The 21,303-nt window shown below is 57.7% G+C and overlaps 3 protein-coding genes across 3 annotated transcripts; 1 reads left to right on the forward strand and 2 right to left on the reverse strand.

Annotated features, from left to right (window-relative positions):
* Nucleotides 1-1,801: 1,801 nt before the first annotated feature.
* Nucleotides 1,802-4,549, reverse strand: ZSWIM3 (zinc finger SWIM-type containing 3). Its single transcript, XM_066625367.1, has one exon. The coding sequence runs from the start codon at nucleotides 4,467-4,469 to the stop codon at nucleotides 2,604-2,606; it is 1,866 nt and encodes a 621-aa protein (XP_066481464.1). The 5' UTR covers nucleotides 4,470-4,549; the 3' UTR covers nucleotides 1,802-2,603.
* Nucleotides 4,550-5,038: 489 nt separating this feature from the next.
* On the forward strand, nucleotides 5,039-7,180 carry ACOT8 (acyl-CoA thioesterase 8). Its single transcript, XM_066626272.1, has 6 exons — nucleotides 5,039-5,247; nucleotides 5,333-5,469; nucleotides 5,629-5,854; nucleotides 5,994-6,151; nucleotides 6,519-6,710; nucleotides 6,808-7,180. Exons 1-6 carry the CDS (start codon nucleotides 5,126-5,128, stop codon nucleotides 6,924-6,926), a joined length of 954 nt encoding a protein of 317 aa, XP_066482369.1. The 5' UTR covers nucleotides 5,039-5,125; the 3' UTR covers nucleotides 6,927-7,180.
* Nucleotides 7,082-13,167, reverse strand: SNX21 (sorting nexin family member 21). Its single transcript, XM_066623809.1, has 4 exons — nucleotides 12,980-13,167; nucleotides 10,815-11,104; nucleotides 8,868-9,025; nucleotides 7,082-8,411 (listed from the first exon to the last, which is right to left on the reverse strand). Exons 2-4 carry the CDS (start codon nucleotides 11,092-11,094, stop codon nucleotides 7,740-7,742), a joined length of 1,110 nt encoding a protein of 369 aa, XP_066479906.1. The 5' UTR covers nucleotides 11,095-11,104; nucleotides 12,980-13,167; the 3' UTR covers nucleotides 7,082-7,739.
* Between the last annotated feature and the right edge of the window lie 8,136 nt (nucleotides 13,168-21,303).

Genomic DNA, 21,303 nt, shown 5'->3' on the forward strand with positions numbered 1-21,303 from the left:
GAGTGAAGAAATATTTTCTTTTGTCTGTCCTAACTCTCCCAACACTCAATTTTAGCGGATGTCCCCTGGTTCTGGTGTTATGTGAGGGTGTAAAGAGCATCTCCCTATCCACTCTGTCCATCCCCTGCATAATTTTGTATGTCTCAATCATGTCCCCCCCCCCAGGCGCCTCTTTTCTAGGCTGAAGAGGCCCAAACGCTGTAGCCTTTCCTCATAAGGAAGGTGCCCCAGCCCCGTAATCATCTTAATCGCTCTCTTTTGCACCTTTTCCGTTTCCACTATGTCTTTTTTGAGATGCGGCAACCAGAACTGGACACAATATTCCAGGTGTGGCCTTACCATTGATTTATACAACGGCATATTAGCTGTTTTTTTCTCAATACCTTTTCTAATGATCCCAAGCATAGAATTGACCTTCTTTACTGCTGCCGCCACACACTACGTCGGCACTTTCATTGACCTGTCCACCACCACCCCAAGATCTTTCTCCTGATCTGTCACAGAACCCATCAGCCTACATGTAAAGTTTTGATTTTTTGCCCCAATGTGCATGACCTTACACTTACTGACATTGAAATGCACCTGCCATTTTGCTGCCCATTCTGCCAGTCTGGAGAGATCCTTCTGGAGCTCCTCACAATCACTTCTGGTGTTCACCACTTGGAAAAGTTTGGTGTCATCTGCAAACTTTGCCACCTCACTGCTCACCCCTGTCTCCAGGTCATTTATGAAGAGGTTGAAAAGCACTGGTCCCAGGACAGATCCTTGGGGCACATCGCTTTTCACCTCCCTCCATTGTGAAAATTGCCCATTGACACCCACTCTGTTTCCTGGCCTTCAACCAGTTCTCAATCCATGAGAGGACCTGTCCTCTAATTCCCTGACTGTGGAGTTTTTTCAGTAGCCTTTGGTGAGGGACTGTGTCTAACGCCTTCTGAAAGTCCAGATATATAATGTCTACGGGTTCTCCCACATCCACATGCTGGTTGACCTTTCCAAAGAATTCTATAAGGTTCGTAAGGCAAGACTTACCCTTACAGAAGCCATGCTGATTCTCCCTCAGCAAGGCCTGTTCATCTATGTGTTTTGAGATTCTAATATTTTCCACGTCTCTTTTCTAGGCTGAAAAGGTCCAAACGCTATAGCCTTTCCTCATAAGGAAGGCGCCCTAGCCCAGTAATCATCTTAGTTGCTCTCTTTTGCACCTTTTCCATTTCCACTATATCCTTTTTGAAATGTGGCGACCAGAACTGGACACAATACTCCAGATGCGGCCAAACCATCAATTTGTACAACAGCATTATAATATTAGCCGTTAAACAGCAAGCAGTGGAGGGAGCCCTCGTCCCACAGCTCACACGAGAGATCGAACAGCTGGCCATCACACTGAGAGCAGTTGTGTCGGGCTACTGTGGGCTTCAGCAAATCTCTGGAGGGCCAGAGCTCATTGGAGACTGAGGGCTCCCAGGGGGCTGGATTGGGAGTCCTCGAGGGCCGCAAGTGGCCCCAGGGCCAGGGTTTGGGCACCCCTGCTCTAAACCAAGCAATTTGCTTGCAACCGCTAATTTAGGCCTCTGAGCAGCACATGGGAGCCAGTGAAGACATCTGTCAGGGTCTTCGGTGTCCCCCTGGTTCCTTACCAAAAAAGCACATCTAAAATTTTTGTGGCATGATTTTCTCGTTTCCCCCTTCCATTTCAGGGCTATTTAGTTCTGGATTGACGGAAAGCCTGCTGGACGGAACAAACATGGATCAAGAACCACATCACAGGGCAAAACAGATAAGAGCCATAAGAAAAAGGCATAGTCAAATGTATATTTTTAACACTTGATTTGGTCTAAGTACATAGCAGCAAAATCAGCCACTGCTAGCAGAGGCTTTAGCACAAAGGAAATTCAACTTAACCTTGCCTTCTGGCCTCCCTCCCACTCGATCACCATGCCTGCTACTTGGAACCAGGGACCAGCCTCTGCCTCAGGAGCGTCATGGTAGAAAAAAAAACTGGAACTAGATCTGATAAGACAGCATCGCTGGCATGCAGCAAGCCCAGAGATTCACCTCACTCCAGGAAAACAGACCACAAACGTGCCAGGTAGGTTTGCTTAAGCCATTTCTGCCCACCGTTGCATATATGCAACGGGGACCAAATGTGTACACCTATTGGCTGGGCAGAAATGGGTTAAAAGGCTTACTTTTAAAAGAAGGGTGGGGGAGTGAGAGCAAAAGGGAAACACATTTGTGTCAACAGCAACAGACAAGGTTTGGCAAGAAACACTCTGACCTAAACTCCCAGGACAGATGGTCCTGTGGCTAAAGCCCTCAAGATGATCAGAACTTCCCTAATCGAGCCTGACCTGACAAACTGCAGAAGCTGCAGACTGTCATGCCCCACTGTTGCATTGCTGTGCTACATGTGCATGCACACACCTGACTTGTGTAGGTCTCTGGCATATCATGCTGGCCTCCTCCTTGCTAGTCTTCCTAAAAAGCTCTATTTTATTGCTGAGAACTTAGCAGCAACAGAGTTTCTCCAGCTGGGAAGAACCACTGTGGACCTGGGAGTATGGCTGTGAACCCCACCAGCCCAACCCCAACTTAAGCTCTCAAGGGGAGTGCAGCTGCCCAGCCAGCATCGCTTGATTGTCCTCTTCTACTGTTAGGTCAGCCAACTCCATGTCTATCTCCTCCTTTTTCACACAGAGGAAGGGGAGATCACCCACATTCTGGATGGGAAGGGGCTTTCCCTTGTCCTCCTGCAGCTCACAGCACTTGTTCCAGATGCTGACAATCATCTGGAGGGTGGAGATGCGCTCCTCCAGCTCCTCCCCTTCACTCTGCAGCAGAAGGTTGCCAAGCTCCTTGCTGAGGGACTGGATTTTATCCTGTCGCTCCTCTGGAGCAGCTGCTGCCACCACTGCCCCCTGGGTTCCCATGGAGTGCCCAGCACCCTCAGGGAGGTTCTCTCCCCCCAGGATGGAAAGGTGCTGGTACTTCTTCTGCCAGCGCTTGCCAACCATGGACTCGTCTACTACGCGCTGAGTCTCCTGAAGCATAGACAAGATGTGCCGGCAAGGTAGCTGGTAGCGGCAGCGGAAGTAGCAGCTGCAGCCAAGGCCGTCCTTGCGAACCTGGTGTTCCTCCTCCAGCAGTTGGACGGTGGTCTTGCTCCTGGTGGAATTCATCAGCTGAGTGGATGTCTGCACAACCTCCCACTCGTTCAGACAGAGCTGGTAGGCAAGGTCTGTGCAGGTCTCTCGCAGAGCAGTCAGGATGGTGGCCACAGGCCTGGCAGGTGTGTGCCTGGGGAGCTGCTTGGGAGTCTCGGTGGCAGTTTTGGCTGGGTGCTGCTGCAAGCTGTGCCTGGAGGAAGCCCGTGTCTGGATCCTCAGCTCTTCCGTGAGGTTGCTGCGACTACTGGCCTCCCAACTGGAGAAGCCCTGGCTCAGGTGCTCCAAGCCCTGCTTGGTGTTGAAGCAGTCTGCATATTCCACAAAGCGAAGGATGCTCGTTTCCAGGGACCGCTGCATGCTGAAGAGGCTGGAAAGTTTCTGAGTAATGAGATCTAGGCTGTCGATGTAGGTGCTGCAGGAGTGGAGTCCTTTCTTGGCATGCATATACCACAGCATCTCACAGGAAAACCAGTTCGTCTGAAGATAGTCGTGTAGTTCCTGGTCGACCAAGCACTTCACCTGTTGGGACAGCGTCTCCAGGTTAGCACTGGAGGTGGAGAAGACTGCTTCCCTCAAAGCCACTTTCAGGTTCTGCTTGAAGGAAAAAGAGGCCTGAGACTCCTTCAGTTTCTTCTCCAGAAGCCGCATCGTATGATAGACAGAGAGGAGCACCTGCACGGAGGGGAAGGAGGCCTGGAGGAGAGCCCGGTGGAGGAAGGACATGTCCACAAAGACCACCTTGACCTTCTGCCACTCGGGATTGAATTCCTTGAAGACCGAGAGCATCCGCCGGGTGTTCTCAGGCGTGTCGTTCTTCAGAATGGCAAAGTGAACCAGCTTCCCCACACGCTCCTTGCTCTCCACGAGAAAGGCGTACAGCAGGTGCCCTCGTTCACTCTGCACACGGTGCAGCAGGAGGCTCTCAGGGAACTTGACAAGCAGGCTTTTCATCTTGCTGGTCTGGAAGTGCAGCCTCTCCAGGTCCTGGTCGCTGCCCACAGTGATGGAGGCCAGAGAGCCCACATCCACCCGCAGGCAGTTCTTCATGGCTTCGACAACCCGAACCAGGGCGGAGCTGGAGAGGCTTTCCTTCCCCGTTGGAGGGGTCTCCGGCTCCTCGCTGGGGGCAGCAGGTGGAAGGGGAGGCGGAGCTTCCTCCGAGTCAGTTTGCGTCTCTGCACTCGCTCCGTCGCCCACCTCGACCTTCACACTCACGCCCTCCTCGCAGCAGGCGTCCCCCGGAGACCGCTCCCTGCGCAGCTTTGCCGGGGGGCTGCCGCACGCTTTCCCTCCAACCATCTCGACTGCCACTCTGGTCAGGGGCGCAGGCCCAGAGCCGGTCGAGGAAGCCTCGGGGCCCGCACGGACATGGCCGCTGCTCCGCTCAGCACGACCGGCCAGTCCAGTCCCTCGCCGTGGCGTGGCACCAGCCCGGCCGCCTCCTCCACTGCGCTCCCTGCTCCGGACACGGGCCTGGGAGGGAGGGGAAGGACGCGCCCTAAGGCCAGCGCCGTCCGGGGCCCGTGCTCCGCCGCTGCGGCCCTGCAGGGCCCCAGAGCACACGGCCCCTGAGGAGCAGCTGCTGCCCGGCACAGGCCTGCCTGGGGGACGGCGCAGGTCGCACACAGGCTCCTGCGAGGAGGCCGGGCGCTGGGGGCCCGCAGAGGCGGGCGGGCGGGCGGGCGGCGGGGCTCCTGGGCGGCGTCCTCGCGGGCGGCTGTGCAGGCAGCCGAGGCGCAGCTGCCGAGCCCCAGTGCACGCCCGGAAGTCCTCGCGGCTCCGGAAGCGGGAGTGGGCCCGCCCAGCAAGCGCCCACGTGCTGCTCCTCCCCGCCGGGCGGGCGGCCAATGGGGCGCGGAGGAGCCCGCCTGCGCCGGCGGGGAGGGAAGGGGCGGGGCTTCCCTCCCACAGGACGCGGCCGGGCGGGCGGGCGGCAGTACCCAGCGGCGCGCGAGATGGCGGCGCGCACCGACGGGGAGCCGGAGCCGGAGCAGGCGGCCCAACCCGGGCGGGACCTGCGCAGCGTGCTCGTCACCAGCGTCCTCAACCTGGAGCCTCTGGACCTGGACCTCTTCCGGTGGGTGCGGGTGGGCGGGGCGCTTCGGGGGAGGGGCGAGATCGGCCGTGGGCTGACCCTCCCTCCCTTCCCCTCTCGCCCGCAGGGGGCGCCACCACTGGGTGCCGGCGACGCGGCGCCTGTTCGGCGGGCAGATCGTGGGGCAGGCGCTGGTGGCGGCGGCCCGGGCGGTGGGCGCGGAGCTGCAGGCGCACTCGCTGCACTGCTACTTCGTCCGGGAAGGTGAGCGCGCCCCCCTCACCTCCCGTCCTCCCCTCCCCCGCGAGCCGGCCGGCCCTGCCTGCCTGGCCGCGGCCAGCTGTCCTGCTCGCCTCCCCCCGGGCAGGGCAGCGCAGCGGCGCAGGACCCGGCGCTGACGCCCGCCCGCCCGCCCGCCCGCAGGGGACCCGGCGGTGCCGGTGCTGTACCAGGTGGAGCGGACGCGCACGGGCAGGAGCTTCTCGGTGCGCACCGTCAAGGCGGTCCAGCACGGGCAGCCCATCCTCGTGTGCCAGGCCTCCTTCCAGCGCGCGCAGCCCAGCCCGCTCCGGCACCAGTTCCGCATGCCCGACGTGCCGCCCCCCGAGGAGCTGCTCGGCCAGGAGGAGCTCGCGCGCAAGTACCTCCGGTGAGCCCCCCCCCCGCTGCTGCGCCAGCAGCTCCCGCTCTGCGCCCAGCCTGTCGGGAAGCAGCCCCAGGAGCCCCCACTCCGGGGACGCCCAACCTCACTGGAGGCACAGCTGCCTAACCCCCCTTCCTCTTCCAAGGGACCCCAACCTCCTGGAGAGGTACAGGCGGGGGCTCCGCAACATGCTGGCGCAGGAGGTGCCCATTGAGATCAAGCTGGTGAACCCCCCGGACGTCTTCCACCAGCACCCCCAGGAACCCAAGCAGCTCTTCTGGGTGCGGGCCCGAGGACACATCGGTAAGCCGGGACCACGGCTTCAGCCACAGCCACTTGCCAGCCCAGCAGGGCCACTCAGCCTCCAAGGAGATCCCAGCCTCCTTTGGGGCTCCGGGAGAAGAAAAAACCTCACAAGTGTTTCTGGAAATGTGGCGATATCCTGATGTCAGTGGGGACCAATGTGTAGGCTGGAAGATCATGCAGCAGAGGGGGACTTGTGGCTGCAGCAGCTCCCAGCCCAGAACCAGTTGACCCTGCAAGGCTGCCATCTGCCTGCATCTCTGGGCCATGGGCACGCTGGGGGGAGGGGCTCTACGTACTGCTGACACCCTCAGGACCCCCACACCAGAGCCCCCCTCCCACTCCAGCAGGCAACTTTGTGTTGCAGGGGATTGCGACATGAAGCTGCACTGCTGCGTGGCGGCCTACATCTCGGACTACGCCTTCCTGCGCACTGCCCTGCTGCCCCACCAGCAGCACCGGGTCAGCTTCATGGCCTCGCTGGATCACTCTATGTGGTTTCACGCCCCTTTCCGAGCAGACACTTGGATGCTGTACGAGTGCGAGAGCCCCTGGGCAGGTATGTGGTGCAGGGGAGGGCAGCGGGGGGGGGCGCAGACAGCAAGCCCTGCCTGAGCACTGAGCTGTGCTGCAGCGACTCTCCCTCTTCTGTGCAGGTGGGTGCCGAGGGCTGGTACAGGGACGGCTCTGGCGCAGGGACGGCGTGCTGGCTGCCAGCTGTGCCCAGGAAGGAGTCATCCGTGTTCCGGAGCACTCCCCCAGCAGCAAGTTGTAGCGAGCACTTTCCACTCCTGCAAGGTGGTGGCCCAAGCAGAGGTGTCCTGGTGGACTTGGCCCAGGCTTTTTCACCTGGGTGGTTGTGGCAGCAGCCGCCCAGTCAGCTGGAGATGGGCTCAGTCGGCGAGGCACATGGACACCCACACACAGAAGCATTGGTGGCATCCGCTTTATTCTGTACGTCAGTTTCAGCCCTGGCCTGCAAGCGGCTTTCCTTTCTATTGCTAATAAAGTGACTGGAACTATCCACAAGGCTCTGTTCTCCAGGGGCTGAGGTGGGCGAGCAGTGGCAGTGAAGGATCTGTCCCTTCTCTGCAGCACTGCACCATTCAAAGAGGGAGCTGCTGGGGGCTGTCCCCTAGAAGTTTCTCTGCTCAGGCAGAGATGGAGGCCTCACTTCCTTGGCACCTGCTGCCTCACTCCTCTTTTCCCTGCCCAAGAGGAGGGTCCCAACCAGCAGACTTCTCCCTGGGACCTCTTGCAGCACTGGTGTCAATGTCAGAACAGCCCACCAAATGTTGCCGTCCCTTTCAGCATTTCAGGTAACAGCAGCATTCCCTACTGGGAGCAGTCGAGTCCTGTCTAAAAGAGCCTGCCTCTTGCAAAACCCCGGTGGCTGCTCTTCAGGCAGGGGGCAGGCAGGCAGGCCCCAGGGAACCAGGCTCCCTGCCGTGGCAGGTCAGCTCAGGTGAAGCAAAGCTGGGCACTCCAGCCCTCCCCCATCCCTCTCAATCCCAATGCCAGTGCCTGTTCCTCATGGAAGGCAACGCCCAGCCTGTGGCTGTCCTTCTCAGTCCCTTCACCCCTCGACTCAGGGCAGCGGATGCTTGAGGAGGAGCTCCTTCAGAGAGGGTGGCTGTGGCCCAGCCCTGCTGGCTTCCTGCAGGTCCCGTAGCCAGGCCTCCGCTCGGCCCTTGTCCAGGCCCAGCAGCCAGGCCAGATGGAGGTGGGTCTGAAGGAAGGGCACCAGGAGTGGGTGCCTGTCCTGCGCCTCCAGCAACTGCAGGGCCTGCTCACAGGAGGCGTGGGCTGCACCAAACTGGGCCAGCTCCTGCTGGCAGACAGCCAGGCCTGCCAGAGTCAGCAGGAAGTGGCCGGAATGGCAGGCCCCCAGCTTGTCCTGCAGCCGGCGGGCATTGGTCCAGGCCAGCAGGGCTTCCTGGTACTTGCCACTGCAGGTCAGCTGCTGTGCCCCCTGCAGGTCACGCAAGAAGAAGAACTCCAGGTACTCTGCCGAGCGGCGGATCTCTGGCAATGAGTGCAGGTGAGCCAGGAACTGCTCAAACGCCCGGCTGCGCTTGGCAATGGTCTTGGCAGCAAAGTTGTGTCGAAGCCGCTTCCGAGGGAAGGAGACGCTGGCCAGGTCGCTACTGAAGTGGTGCCGCAAGCAGCGGTGAAGCCGCTCAAAGTCCGAGTAGCGACGGGCAATCATGGCAGGTGCTCTGTCAAAGTGCCCTGTCTGGATCAGGTAGACGGTGTAGAGCTGGGGGGGGGAGAGCGAGTGAGGGGCATTACCCAGGAAGAAGCAGCTCCGTTCCCTGCAAAGGGGGGGCCTGGCCACAGCCCACCCCTCTCCAGGCGGTCCCAGGACACAGGCCTCCCACAGGGATGGTAGCAATTACCTGAGGCTCCTCTGAGCCAGCAGTGCCCCAGCCGCAGCAGAAGGAAAGAGAGACAGAAGTCAGGGCCAGGGCCACCAGGCACCCCCACCTCCCCGCATGCACTTAATGGGCTGGTGGGGTCAAAAAGGGGGAAGGAAACGTGTGGCCTTGGACTCCTGTGCAGGGAGCCAGGCCAGGCCAGAGCGGCGCACGGAAAGCCTGCTTCTCTGCCCACCTGCCCTTGCAGCCCCCAAGGCTGCCCCATTGGTGGTGGCTCCCCCCCACATCCAAGAGCCTCCTGCAGGTCGAGCTTCTGCGTTGTTCTCTTAGGCACTCACCACATACTTGGAGTTGCGCTCGCTGACCACACTGGTGCTGGTGACCTCGAAGAGGAGGCGTTGGGGCAGGAGGCTGCTGCGCGATTTTCGCCAAAGCTCCTGCAGCTGCCGCGTCAGCATGTTGCTGCCCCGATGCTCAGCCAAGGTGGAGCTGGGCTCTGCACCAGTGTGCAGGAGTGGGGATGGGAGGACAGAAGGAGACAGGGTGAGAGAGCAAATGGCAGCCACTGACACAGGGTTCTGGGGTCTAGATGCAGCTCTAGCTGAGGCTCTACCTTCTGGCCCGCATAGCCTTCCCTGCCCCAGAGCAAACCAGCCAAGGGCCTGCAAGCCATTGCAACACGCAGGGGTGGCAGCCTTGTTCGTCTCTGCTGAACTGGGAGCCTCAGACCCAGGTGGACCCGGTGCGTGTGGGCACCTAGTCAGCGACTAGAACTCGGGCACCACTGAGCATGTTTGTAGAGCCTGGAGCAGCCCTTGTGGCCTCTCCTTGCCTTGTGGACTGCCCTGCCCTGCAGTGACAGTGAAGGGCAGCCGCCCCCCCTCCACTGTGGAGCTCCTGCAGGTCCCATGTGCCTTCCCCCTCCCACCCACACTAAGGCAAATGCACACTGACCACATGAGCCCTGGCAGTGGCCAGTGAGGGCAAAGCGGCAGTGCTGCACAAATGTATGTTCCCTACTAGCGTTGTGCTGTCTGCACAAGCCACCAGTGGAGGGAGATATGGGGGGCTGAGAGGCGCTAGCACACACCTCGTTCTAAGCCTCCTGCATGACAGATGTGCTCCAGCACGCCTCAGCAAACTGCTAGGTTGACACAAGACTGGAAAACACAGAAAAGGGGTAGGAGAGCAGCCCTGTTCAACCCCTGCGCCCCATTCCCCCCATGTTTCTCCCGTGGAACACAGGATACAGACTGCACGGCAGCCAATCCTAGAGCTAAAGCTCCAGCCAGGCGCCAGGGTGCGCAGCAAGGAGCTCTGCAGCACATGCTTAGCACACAGGTGGGCAGGAAGTCGAGGTAACAGTGGGGAAGCACCCTGGGAGGGCGGTTTGCAGCAATCGGAAAGGATGTCTCAGAAGTGGGTGTCTGAGCGCCTGGTCTAAGGGAGCTTGAACCCTGGTGCCAGACTCTCGAGTCATTTGCTTTCACCTCCTCCTACAATAACGGGGGGGGGGGTGTCATTGTGGCATGTCTCCACAGTTGGCAGTGCAGGCTGCTGCTGTGTGGCTCACTCCTGGGGGTTGCCAGTGGGAGTCACCCAAGCAACAGCTGCTCAGTGAAGCTGTGCCTGCCCTGTCCCTGCTGGTGGGGTGCCTCTGGCCAGCACCATCAGGCTGGGGAGCTTGTGGCCACCGGCTCCGTGCGTGCCTGGCTGATGCTGGGCCACCACCCCATGGCTGATGAGCTGGGGCTGGGCTCCCACGGATGCCGGCAGGTTTGCCAGCAGGGAGAGCCTGGGCCCTCGCCTTCCCCCTCCCTGGTGTGCCAGGCAGGTTCAGGGTATGAGAGTTCTTGAACCAACTCAACGGAGCAGCAATGGTGCAACTTTGGCACAGGATTGCTCCACAAGCATGCGGGGGGCAGAGATGCAGTTTCTTCCATTCTAAGCTGTTGCATCTCTGAGACTGGAAGCTGGCCAGAGACCTTGGAGGGCTGGCAGAGTGCTTCCCGCAGCAGTGCAGTGCTCATCCACGGCATTGCACTCCACACGAGGGCGCCCACAGCCACCAATTTAGGTTCCCTCAAAAAGGGAATGTCGGGGGGGGGGCGTTCGTCAGAGTGGAGAGTTGGAACTGAGGCTTGTTGCTGGGGGGGGGGGTGGCCAAGGACTTCTGTGACTCGATTCGTGCCCTGACTGGCCACTGTGGTCCACAGGTCTCATCCAGCAGGACTCTCTGCGGCCCCCATTCCCTTCTTAGTCCTCCACCAACTCCAGGCACCCACCTCCACTGTTCGTGGCATCACCACGTGTGCCTGGTTCCAGGGGGCCCCCCGCCTCTGGCCTTGCCACAGGGGTGTTCTGTACTTCCTCCATCTCCCCATCCTCTTCGTTGCTGGTGAAGCTCAGTGTCCCACTGAGTCGAGTGGAGAGGCCCTCTGTGTCGTCCTCCAGCTCAGAGCTCTCTGGAAAGTCATCCACCTCCAGGCTGCAGCCTGCCAGGCCCTCCTGGTCCCCTTCTCCAGTCAGTGCGTGCCGCAACCGGTGCAAGAGGTGGGATGCCATTGCGTTGCACCTGCAGGGGGAGAGCCTGGCTGTCAAGACCCTCCCCTGCTACAGTTGGCTGTCAAGACCCAACCCTGCTACAGCTCTCCCTCCAGCCCCATGGCTCTCCCTCCCCACCAAAGCCAGACAGGCTCTAAGCCAGTGATTTTCAACCTTTTTCATCTCATGGAACACTGACAAGGCACTAAAATCAAGGCACTCCATCAGTTTTTTGACAATTGGCAAGGCACACCACAATGACAGCAATGGCTCACATCCCCCAGCAGCCCTACTAACAAATGATCCTTCCCCAAATTCTTGTGGCACACCTGCAGACCATCTGCGGCACACCAGTGTGCCATGGCACAGTGGTTGCAAATGGCTGCTCTAAGCTGCTGCTGCTGCTGCTGATCACCCCCAGACCTACAGTGTTCCTTCTCCCCCTGGACTGGAAGACCTCAGAATGACCACTAAGAGCCAGGGCTGCTCCTCAAGCCGTGTCTCTGATTTCATCAAGGCCTCAGCAGGTACACTGGAAAAAATTGTTGTCTGAACATTTGCTCAGCAGAGCTTCCTGCTTTAAGTGCCATACAGGCAGTATTTTAAAAAATTAAAAGAAAAAAGAATGTTCAATAAGCCCATTCAGGCGACAACCTTTGCCCACATAACCTGTGGTGATTTGAACTCCTTTGTCCTGGCCCTACCCTGTGCCTGGAGCCACTACTCCACATCAGAGCCCCCCACAGGTCTGCAGATCATGGCCGTGTTCCCTTTCCATGGATGTCTCTTCCAAACTGAACATGCCCAACTGTCCCTGGGGGACGTGGTGGTCCTCATTCCCCCCCCCCCCAAGTTGCTCTCACCTAAACTTTGGTGCCCAGGGGTGGACACAATTGTCCTGGGGGTGGGGTGGGGTCCGACTCACGCAGGTGCCATTGGTGGTACCATTGCAAAAAGATGCCTGGAGCAAGCAGGATGCCAGGACTGAGGAGGAAGCAGTGTCTTTCCTGACTGGTCTGAGCCCGAACCAGGATGTACAGAAGGGCAACTGAGTGGGGTGGGGGAGGGGCTCCTGCATCCCAGCAGTTCGGGCAGCTCTGTGTTCCTGGAGTCGCCTTTGGGCTCTCCCAGATGCTGCGGAGCGCTCGGCACCTGCTGTCCGTCCCGTCCCTCTCCCCGCCTCAGTGGAGGGTCTTGCTGGTCCCCAGCACTGCTTCTGTGGCCCAGGACCTTCTGCAGGGAGGCGTGACTGCGCGGGCTCAAGGCCACACGCACAAACACACCCTTGGGAAGGGGCGGGTCCAAGGGGGGCCATGGGTGCGTAGCCCCCCAAGCTGCTGTGCCCGCTGGGATGGGGAACAAAAGGGGGCGTCGGCGAGACTGGCTGCAATGGGAGCCCAGGGTATGGGGGCGAGCCTGCCTGGCGAGCCTTGGCCGCAGGGGCGGGCGGGCGTTCAGCCAGGAGCCCGGTCTCCCCGGCCGGCCGGCGAGTGCTCGCGGCGCCCCAGCACAAACACTGGATCCGCCCCTGGCCGGACCGAAGACGGGCCTGCAGCCTGGAACGGGGCGGGCTCGGCCGCCACCCTCGCCGACTCCAATGGGACTTACTTATGAGTAGGCGGGCGGGCGCGGGCGAGGCCCCGAGCCAGGCCCCTGGCCCTCGGCGCGCGACGCAGGGCCGCACTCTGCGCAGGGGGAGGGCACGGAGCCCGGCGCCGCCCGAGCGAGGGGGCGTCGGGGCCGCAGCCGCAGGACCCGCCTGGAGAGGCTCTCTGCGGGCCGCAGCGCCGCTGGGCGGCAGGCCGAGCCGCCCGCCCGCCGGAGACCCTCCGCCCAGGCCAGGGGGCTCCGGCCGCGCCCTCTGCACATGCTCGGAGCCTGCGCTCCTTCCGCCCGCTCGCGTCACCTGCAGGGGCGCCGCTCCGGCTCCGCGCGTCGGCTGGGCTGCCGGACTGCGAGGGCCGCCGGCTCGATCCGCCTGGCGACGGCGGAACCGCCAATGCGGAGTCACTGCCGCGCTCCTCCCCCCGGCCGCGCTGCTCGGCAGGCAGGCGGTTCGGCTCGCCTGCACGGGGCTCCTCCGCCAGCGGCCCCAGACCCCCGCCGGGCGGGCAGGGGCGGGGCGAGCGAGGCGGCCCGAGCGCAGCTCCTCCCGGTCCGGGGAGGCTCCGCGGCACGGCGGAGAGTGGCGGCCTTCTCGGGCTGCTCCGGACTCCGCGGCGCAGGCGACCACCGGCGGCCTACCCGCGCGGGGAGCTCCGAGCCCCGCCAGCTGGGCGGGCTGCGTGGCGCGCCCGTGTGCGGGGTCTGGGGTTGCTCCGTGGCGCAGGTGCCGCGAAGCTGGCGAGGCCCGCCGGCCGGGCTGGGGGAGCTGGGCAGAGCGGCCGCCGGGAAGCGCTGAACTCCAGCGTCACCACGCGCCCCCCCCCCGCCAGGCTCGGTGTGGGGGCTGCCTCCCTGACCTGAACGCAGGTTCCTCCAGAAATTTGTCCAATCCCCTCTTAAAGGCATCCAGGCAAGATGCCATCACCCCTTCCTGTGGCAAGGAGTTCCACAGATTAATTACACAATGAGTAAAGAAATATTTTCTTCTGTTTGTCCTGACTCTCCCAGCACTCAACTTTTGTGAATGTCCTCTGGTTCTGCTGTTATGTGAGAGGCAAAAGAGCATCTTTCTATGCATTCTATCCATCCCCTGCATAATTTTGTATGTCTCAATCATTCCCCCCCTCAGGCGCTTCTTTTCTAGGCTGAAGAGGCCCAAACGTCGTAGCCTTTCCTCATAAGGAAGGTGCCCCAGCCCAGTAATCATCTTAGTCGCTCTCTTTTGCACCTTTTCCATTTCCACTATATCTTTTTTGAGATGCGGCGACCAGAACTGGACGCAATACTGCAGGTGTGGCCTTACCATTGATTTGTACAACAGCATTATAAGATTAGCCGTTTTGTTCTCAATACCTTTTCTAATGATCCCAAGCATGGAATTGACCTTCTTTACTGCTGCCTCACATTGGGTGTGTTGGAGTTTGGAGCAACTCCATCTGCTGTCCAGAGGTGGCAGGATACTGTCCTGAAAGGGTTAAGCTATGGCCCAGTGACCATACACTTTACCTGTCCCCTTTGTGACCTATGTGGGGGTGTGGCCCAGACCCTATAACCTTCCCTTCTGCTCCGAGCATGCCCTCTCTTACCTCTCTTCCACACTGACCACTGACCTGACAAGATGACACACAGCAGGGCTCTGCTGGCGCCGCCATCTTGACCACATGGCACGCACGGCGAGGCAGCTTTTAGGGCCTTGCTATCTCAAGTTAGGGAAACCTCTGATCATAATCAGATGCTGTAAACATGCTTCTATGGAACCGTTAGTAAATGACTTCTTTTGCAACTTCAAACAGCCATTGTCGTTTGTCTTTCTTGATTAGCAGTCAGCCGGGTGTGGGAGCTTCCCTGGGTTGATTCCCAGCAAGAGGGGGGGTCTGCTGCTGAAGCTACTCTGCTTCCCCCCCCCCCAAAGAGGAAACCACTTTTTAAGATTCATCCAACAGGGTGGACACTTTCATCGACCTGTCCACCACCACCCCAAGATCTTTCTCCTGATCTGTCACAGACAGCTCAGAACCCATCAGCCTATATGTGAAGTTTTGACTTTTTGCCCCAATGTGCATGACTTTACACTTAATGACATTGAAGCGCATCTGCCATTTTGCTGCCCATTCTGCCAGTCTGGAGAGATCCTTCTGGAGCTCCTCACAATCACTTCTGGTCTTCACCACTCATAGTATTGGCAACCTTCAGTCTCGAAAGACTATGGTATCGCGCTCTGAAAGGTGGTTCTGGCACAGCGTCTAGTGTGGCTGAAAAGGCCAATCCGGGAGTGACAATCCCTTCCACACCGGGAGCAAGTGCAGTCTGTCCCTGGTCTGTCTCCCTGGCTATGGGCCTTCCTTCTTTGCCTCTTAGCCTCAGACTGTTGGCAAAGTGTCTCTTCAAACTGGGAAAGGCCATGCTGCACAGCCTGCCTCCAAGCGGGCCGCTCAGAGGCCAGGGTTTCCCACTTGTTGAGGTCCATCCCTAAGGCCTTCAGATCCCTCTTGCAGATGTCCTTGTATCGCAGCTGTGGTCTACCTGTCCATGAGCTGCTGGAGATCTTTGGCAGAGTGGGTAGTGACAGCTGCATCGTCGGCAAAGAGGAAGTCACGCAGACATTTCAGCTGGACTTTGGATTTTGCTCTCAGTCTGGAGAGGTTGAAGAGCTTTCCGTCTGATCTGGTCCGGAGATAGATGCCTTCTGTTGCAGTTCCAAAGGCCTGCTTCAGCAGGACAGCGAAGAAAATCCCAAACAAGGTTGGTGCAAGAACACAGCCCTGCTTCACTCCGCTTCGGATGTCAAAAGGATGTCAAAAGGATGTCACCACTCATAAGAACATAAGAACAGCCCCACTAGATCAGGCCATAGGCCCATCTAGTCCAGCTTCCTGTATCTCACAGCGGCCCACCGAATACCCCAAGGAGCACACCAGATAACAAGAGACCTGCATCCTGGTGCCCTCCCTTGCATCTGGCATTCTGACATAACCCATTTCTAAAATCAGGAGGTTGCGCATACACATCATGGCTTGTACCCCGTAATGGATTTTTCCTCCCGAAACTTGTCCAATCCCCTTTTAAAGGCGTCCAGGCCAGACGCCATCACCACATCCTGTGGCAAGGAGTTCCACAGACCGACCACACGCTGAGTAAAGAAAAGTTTGGTGTCGTCTGCAAACTTTGCCACCTCACTACTCAACCCTGTTTCCAGATAATTTATGAAGAGGTTGAAGAGCACCGGTCCCAGGACAGATCCTTGGGGCACACCACTTTTCACCTCTCTCCATTGTGAAAATTGCCCATTGATACCCACTCTCTGTTTCCTGGTCTTCAACCAGGTCTCAATCCAGGAGAGGACCTGCCCTCTAATTCCCTGACTGTGGAGTTTTTTCAGTAGCCTTTGGTGAGGGACCATGTCGAACGCCTTCTGAAAGTCCAGATATATAATGTCCACGGGTTCTCCCACATCCACAAGCCTGTTGACCTTTTCAAAGAATTCTATAAGGTTTGTGAGGCAAGACTTACCCTTACAGAGGCCATGCTGATTCTCCCTCAGCAAGGCCTGTTTGTCTATGTGTTTTGAGATTCTATCTTTGATGAGGCATTCCACCATCTTACCCGGTATAGATGTTAGGCTGACCGGCCTATAGTTTCCCGGGTCCCCCCTCTTTCCCTTTTTAAAAATAGGCGTGACATTTGCTATCCTCCAATCTTCTGGCACCATGGCCGTTTTGAGAGATGAGTTGCATATTTTAGTCAGGAGATCAGCAACTTCATTCTACCAAAAGATGTCATGATGGAAATCAATTTGGTTGCTTCGTACGTGTGACTTCTGCCAAAATGTGATGAAGGCACTTTGCACATGTACCATTCTTCTTGAGAAGGTAACAGGCCAAGCTTTGTCTCATAGCATATTACTCTAGGAGTCCTCTTTAGATTTTAGAGGCTTAATTAATACAATTTATTGTTCTGAGAGAGATATGCTGCTGGCTTGGCCACATCTGGTACTCCCAGTTAGTTAGCTCAACCTTCCTTTTGTCAGGTCATGTAGCTCTTGATTCCATTTTTTCTTCTTTTTTTCTGGACCAACCTTAAAGGACTGGTGTTGTTTCAGAACTCTGTACATGGCTTGCTTGTCAGTTGGTTTGCTGAAACGATTAGAGAAGAGGCAATAACATTTAATACAGTAGCAGAAAGTCACTGTGCTGGCTTTGCTTACATTCTTATTGAGCACATAAGATTAGGTGTTCCAAAACATTCTTCACAGAGAAAGTAAAAAGGTTGTCCAGAGCTAATGATTGTGTGCAACTTCTTACAGCAAAGAGAGAGGAAAACTGGAACAAATCGTGAAAAGAGACACCTGAGGGGGGACATGATTGAGACATACAGAATTATGCAGGGGATGGACAGAGTGGATAGGGAGATGCTCTTTACACTCTCACATAATACCAGAACCAGAGGACATCCACTAAAGTTGAGTGTTGGGCGGGTTAGGACAGACGAAAGAAAATATTTCTTTACTCAGCATGTGGTCGGTCTGTGGAACTCCTTGCCACAGGATGTGGTGCTGGCGTCTAGCCTAGACACCTTTAAAAGGGGATTGGACAAGTTTCTGGAGGAAAAATCCATTATGGGGTACAAGCCATGATGTGTATGCGCAACCTCCTGATTTTAGAAATGGGTTAAGTCAGAATGCCAGATGTAGGGGAGGGCACCAGGATGAGGTCTCTTGTTATCTGGTGTGCTCCCTGGGGCATTTGGTGGGCCGCTGTGAGATACAGGAAGCTGGACTAGATGGGCCTATGGCCTGATCCAGTGGGGCTGTTCTTATGTTCTTATGTTATGAACTTTACACACCCCAGTGAGCCAAACCTGATTTTTGTTTGTACTTTTACTTCTGCCTCTTTTCCAATTTACAACTCTTTTGGTTCCTGGGGAGAGGGAAGGAACCTGGGTTTTTCTTCCAAGGGGGACACAAGTTGGTTTTGCTAATATTTGTACAGCGTATCTCTTCTTAAAACAGCCATAGAAAAAGGAAGAAATCATGAGTCGGACAGAAACAAAAGGCTTTTACTGAGTTTTGTTTTCTTCTGGTGCTTTTTCCCAATATAGATACAAAAGCCTGATGTTGAGGTTTGGTTTTACTTTCCAGACGCTGTATCAAACTTCACAATGCACACTAGTTCAGCTGCAGGGAAGTGTCCCAGCAGCTTTTAGGCTGCTGAATGAGCACACAAGCCCCTGGAAGATTAGAAGCATCCAAAAATAGGGAAAAATAGGTGAGAATTGCAGGGGGATATTCATCAGGGCAGATTGTAAGAGGGAGGGGCATGGATCTTCTGCTTTGGTACAGAAGAAAAAGCCGAAGTCCAAAGCAAGGAGGGCAGAGAGGCCAGCTGCTGCTGAGAATCAAAGAATCAAATACCCAGGTCTGCTCTGATTTCCAGAGGTGAAATATTGCTTGACCACAGAGACGGAGGGTTCCTTTGTGGCAAATGAAGTTGGAAAAGGCTAACTCCCCCCACACACAGGTGGAGGTGCACAGGTCAAATGGAGAGCAGGAGCCAAGGCTGGCCAAACAGGTCCTGGGGCCAGCAGGGCAAACAAGTCCGGGCTGGGGGAATTGCCTGTGGGTGTTGCAGGAGGAGGTGGATGCAGACCAAGGCACCTGAGGAAGGGGAAGGGTCGAGATTCTGAAGAGCCGCAGTGGCAGTGCAAGGCAGGCCCCGGAAGGTGAGCAGGACCATGAAGGAGCCATGGTGACTTCTATGGTAGAAAGGTGGGGGCCAACAGAAGCCACTGTGGGTAGAGGTGCAAAGCGTGACCAGGGCAGTTGGCCCAGAGCTGTGTATTTGGTGGCCCGGGAGAAGAGGCAGGAAGCAGCAGAGCTTGAGGAACCTTCCCCAGGAATGCTGACAGCACCAAGGACCACTGTGGGGTCATAAGCAGGGAGGCCGCAGTTCCCCATTCCCCGCTGGGCTGGAGCCAGCCTGGCTGGTTTCCATCCCAGATCTGTTCCGCCAGCTTTCCTGCTGGTCGAGTGCCTCCAGGGCCCAACACCCCGGGCCTTCCCTGTGGCGGCCGGCCCTCCTGCCCACTCCCAAGCAAACTTTCTTCCCCTGCCTGCTGTCCTCAGCTGGGGGCCTTCATGGTGGTAGCTAGTTGGGGGACTGGCAAGAGGGGGGGCAGCAGGACCTGTGCGCTCCTCGTTCTTCTTGCTCCCGTGGCCCGCCTGTGCTCCGTGGCCTCGTCTGCTTTGCCTGGCTGCCTCCTGATGCGCCTCACAGACTCCTCCATTCCCTGCTCACACCTGCCTGTTTCAGGCAACCTGTGGCACTGCCTTAGGGCCCAATCCTATCCAGCTTTCAGGAGCTGACGCAGCTGCAGTGCAGCCCCGAGGAAAGGGAACAAACATCCCCTTACCTGGAGGAGGCCTCTGTGGCTGCCCCCCTACCACAGGTTGCAGGGCATGCCCCATTGGCACTGGAAAACTGGGTAGGATTTGGCCCTTAGTCCGTGGTCCCTCCTACGTGGAACTGAAAGAATGGCTGCAACTTTGCGCCACCTGCCTCCACCTTCCTTTGTGTCTCTGTGTGTCAGCATACATCAACTGTAAGCCCAATGGGGCAGAGACTCTCTTTCCGCCCTGTAAAGTGAGAGAAATTAAATGATGAAGCTGAAGAAATAACATGGATCTGTTTATTACAAGCACTTTTGGACGGAGCCCCATGTGGGTGAGTGAGACATCTGACACAGACACAGGCAGGGGATAAGACTTGGGGGTTGGGAGGCAGGTCCAGTCAGAGACATGCAGTGGTCGACAGAAACATGCTGCACTTGTAACCTTGCCAAGAGGCCCAGTGGCAGGGGAGCTCGTGCACTTGTTCCCAGGAGGATGCCAGGCAGGAGTTGGCTGCCAGAACACAGGAGTGGCTGCTGGAGACAGGCGCAGACAGAACCAGAAGCTGCCAGAAGCAGGCCCACAGGAGAGCGGCAGCTCTTCACTGATACCCAGCAAGCAGCAGGGATGGCTTTTTCTGCTGACAGGCGGCCCCTTTCCCAAAGCCCGACTTGAGCACACGGGAAGAGATGGGTCTTAGCATCCATGCTGGGCTGGGCTGGGCTGGCCTGGAAGGGAGGACTGCTGAAGGCACATGGGGCAGCAAGAGCGGGCGGAGGGAGCACAAAAGGCGCTGCTTTCCAACAGGAAGCACTCTGCATTGACCACACAAACATAACAAGCAACCTTCATGTCAGGTGGAATGTGCATGACCTGTGCTATCACAGAGTGGGGGGGGGGGCTCCCCATTGCCAGACACTGACTGGCTCTGCCCCTGTGAGCAAAGCGGCAGCAGGTCACCCCACACTGCCAGCTGCTACCTGTTGCTTAGGCACTGGAGGGTGGCTGGCAAGGGTGTGCCTCTCTGATGCCTTTTGGAAGCTCTTCTTTGCTCCTTCTGCCATTGTCTCCATAGCAAAGGACCCACCAGGCCACAGCGAGGATGGTGGTCTGACTGGGAGGGTGGGACTGACCAGCCAGGACCTCCAGTTCACAGCGCAAGGAGTAGGAAGAAGGTTTTTATTCTGGAGGAAAATTGGGGCTCCAGGCCTGTACTCGGAACTGCTGAAACAGCAATGGATTGGAGGGCTCTTGACGGGCCCTTTTTGGCAGCATCTTCAGGGGCTTGCCTCCTGCTCTGGGCCACCTGTCAAATGCCTCAGACCATGCAGAGCAGGCCTGTCTGGCTTGGGAGCAGCTTTGCCTGGAACATTTTGCTTCTTGGAACATACCCACGTGAGCCACAGGCACTTCTGAGAGCTTCCTGGTGGAGTAAGGAGAGTTGCCAGGGGCACAAGGGGAGAACACAAGAACAGCCCCACTGGATCAGGCCATAGGCCCATCTAGTCCAGCTTCCTGAATCTCACAGGGGCCCACCGCTGTGAAACGGGAAGGGTCCATTGGAAACGGGAAGGTCCCAGCCCCCCAAGTTGATGGCACCCTGGCCTGCAAAGCCAGATGAGGGCTCCTTGCTGCCCAGTCAGAGAAACTGGAGGCCCAGGGAGTGGGGAGGCCCTTGGTGGGGGCTTGTGCTGTGCCTAAGTGCCCCTTGGATGTCACCAGCCTTCCCATTGCGTCATACTGCCCAGGTGAGCTGTGTGTGTGGACCCCTTTGCTGGTTACAAGGTACGAAAAAGGCACACTGTCAGCGAGAGACGTTCCTGCTCAGGACTGGACTTTGAACTCATGCCGACATGTGGACATGAATTGGGGTCTTCTCAAAGAGCAGCACAACGTCCTGTCGGGACGTCACGAGTGGCGCCCAGGCCTTTCCGCAGGTCCAGATGAGGCACTGCCAGAGGCCAAGGCTGTGCCAGGGACGTCACTGAGGAAGACAACCGCTCTAGCAAGCTCACTGCTCCTGTGCATGAGGATGACTTCACCGCAGGCCACTGGATTCAGAGGGTGCTAGACTCGGTTGTCTTGACTCCATAAAGACATCCTGCATCTTTGCAGCAGTGCAGCTCCCTTCACGGCTGACCTGTGTCAGGAATGTCGGCTGTGCAGCAGGCGATTGCGTTTCATAATCAAGAGAGGAAACACACCTGAGCAGGAGCTGCTTTCATCCGAGTCCAGATCAG

The sequence above is a fragment of the Tiliqua scincoides genome, chromosome 4, assembly GCF_035046505.1.
Source record: "Tiliqua scincoides isolate rTilSci1 chromosome 4, rTilSci1.hap2, whole genome shotgun sequence".
Taxonomy (NCBI): domain Eukaryota; kingdom Metazoa; phylum Chordata; class Lepidosauria; order Squamata; family Scincidae; genus Tiliqua; species Tiliqua scincoides.

Coding starts and splice junctions, on each gene's coding strand:
- ACOT8 (XM_066626272.1), top strand. CDS start 5,126: ATGGCGGCGCGCACCGACGGGGAGCCGGAGCCGGAGCAGGCGGCCCAA. Junction 5,470..5,628: donor CTGCTACTTCGTCCGGGAAG/GTGAGCGCGCCC, acceptor GCCCGCCCGCAG/GGGACCCGGCGGTGCCGGTG. Junction 5,855..5,993: donor CTCGCGCGCAAGTACCTCCG/GTGAGCCCCCCC, acceptor TCCTCTTCCAAG/GGACCCCAACCTCCTGGAGA.
- ZSWIM3 (XM_066625367.1), bottom strand. CDS start 4,469: ATGGTTGGAGGGAAAGCGTGCGGCAGCCCCCCGGCAAAGCTGCGCAGG.
- SNX21 (XM_066623809.1), bottom strand. CDS start 11,094: ATGGCATCCCACCTCTTGCACCGGTTGCGGCACGCACTGACTGGAGAA. Junction 9,026..10,814: donor TGATGCCACGAACAGTGGAG/GTGGGTGCCTGG, acceptor ACACTGGTGCAG/AGCCCAGCTCCACCTTGGCT. Junction 8,412..8,867: donor AGCGCAACTCCAAGTATGTG/GTGAGTGCCTAA, acceptor TCCCCCCCCCAG/CTCTACACCGTCTACCTGAT.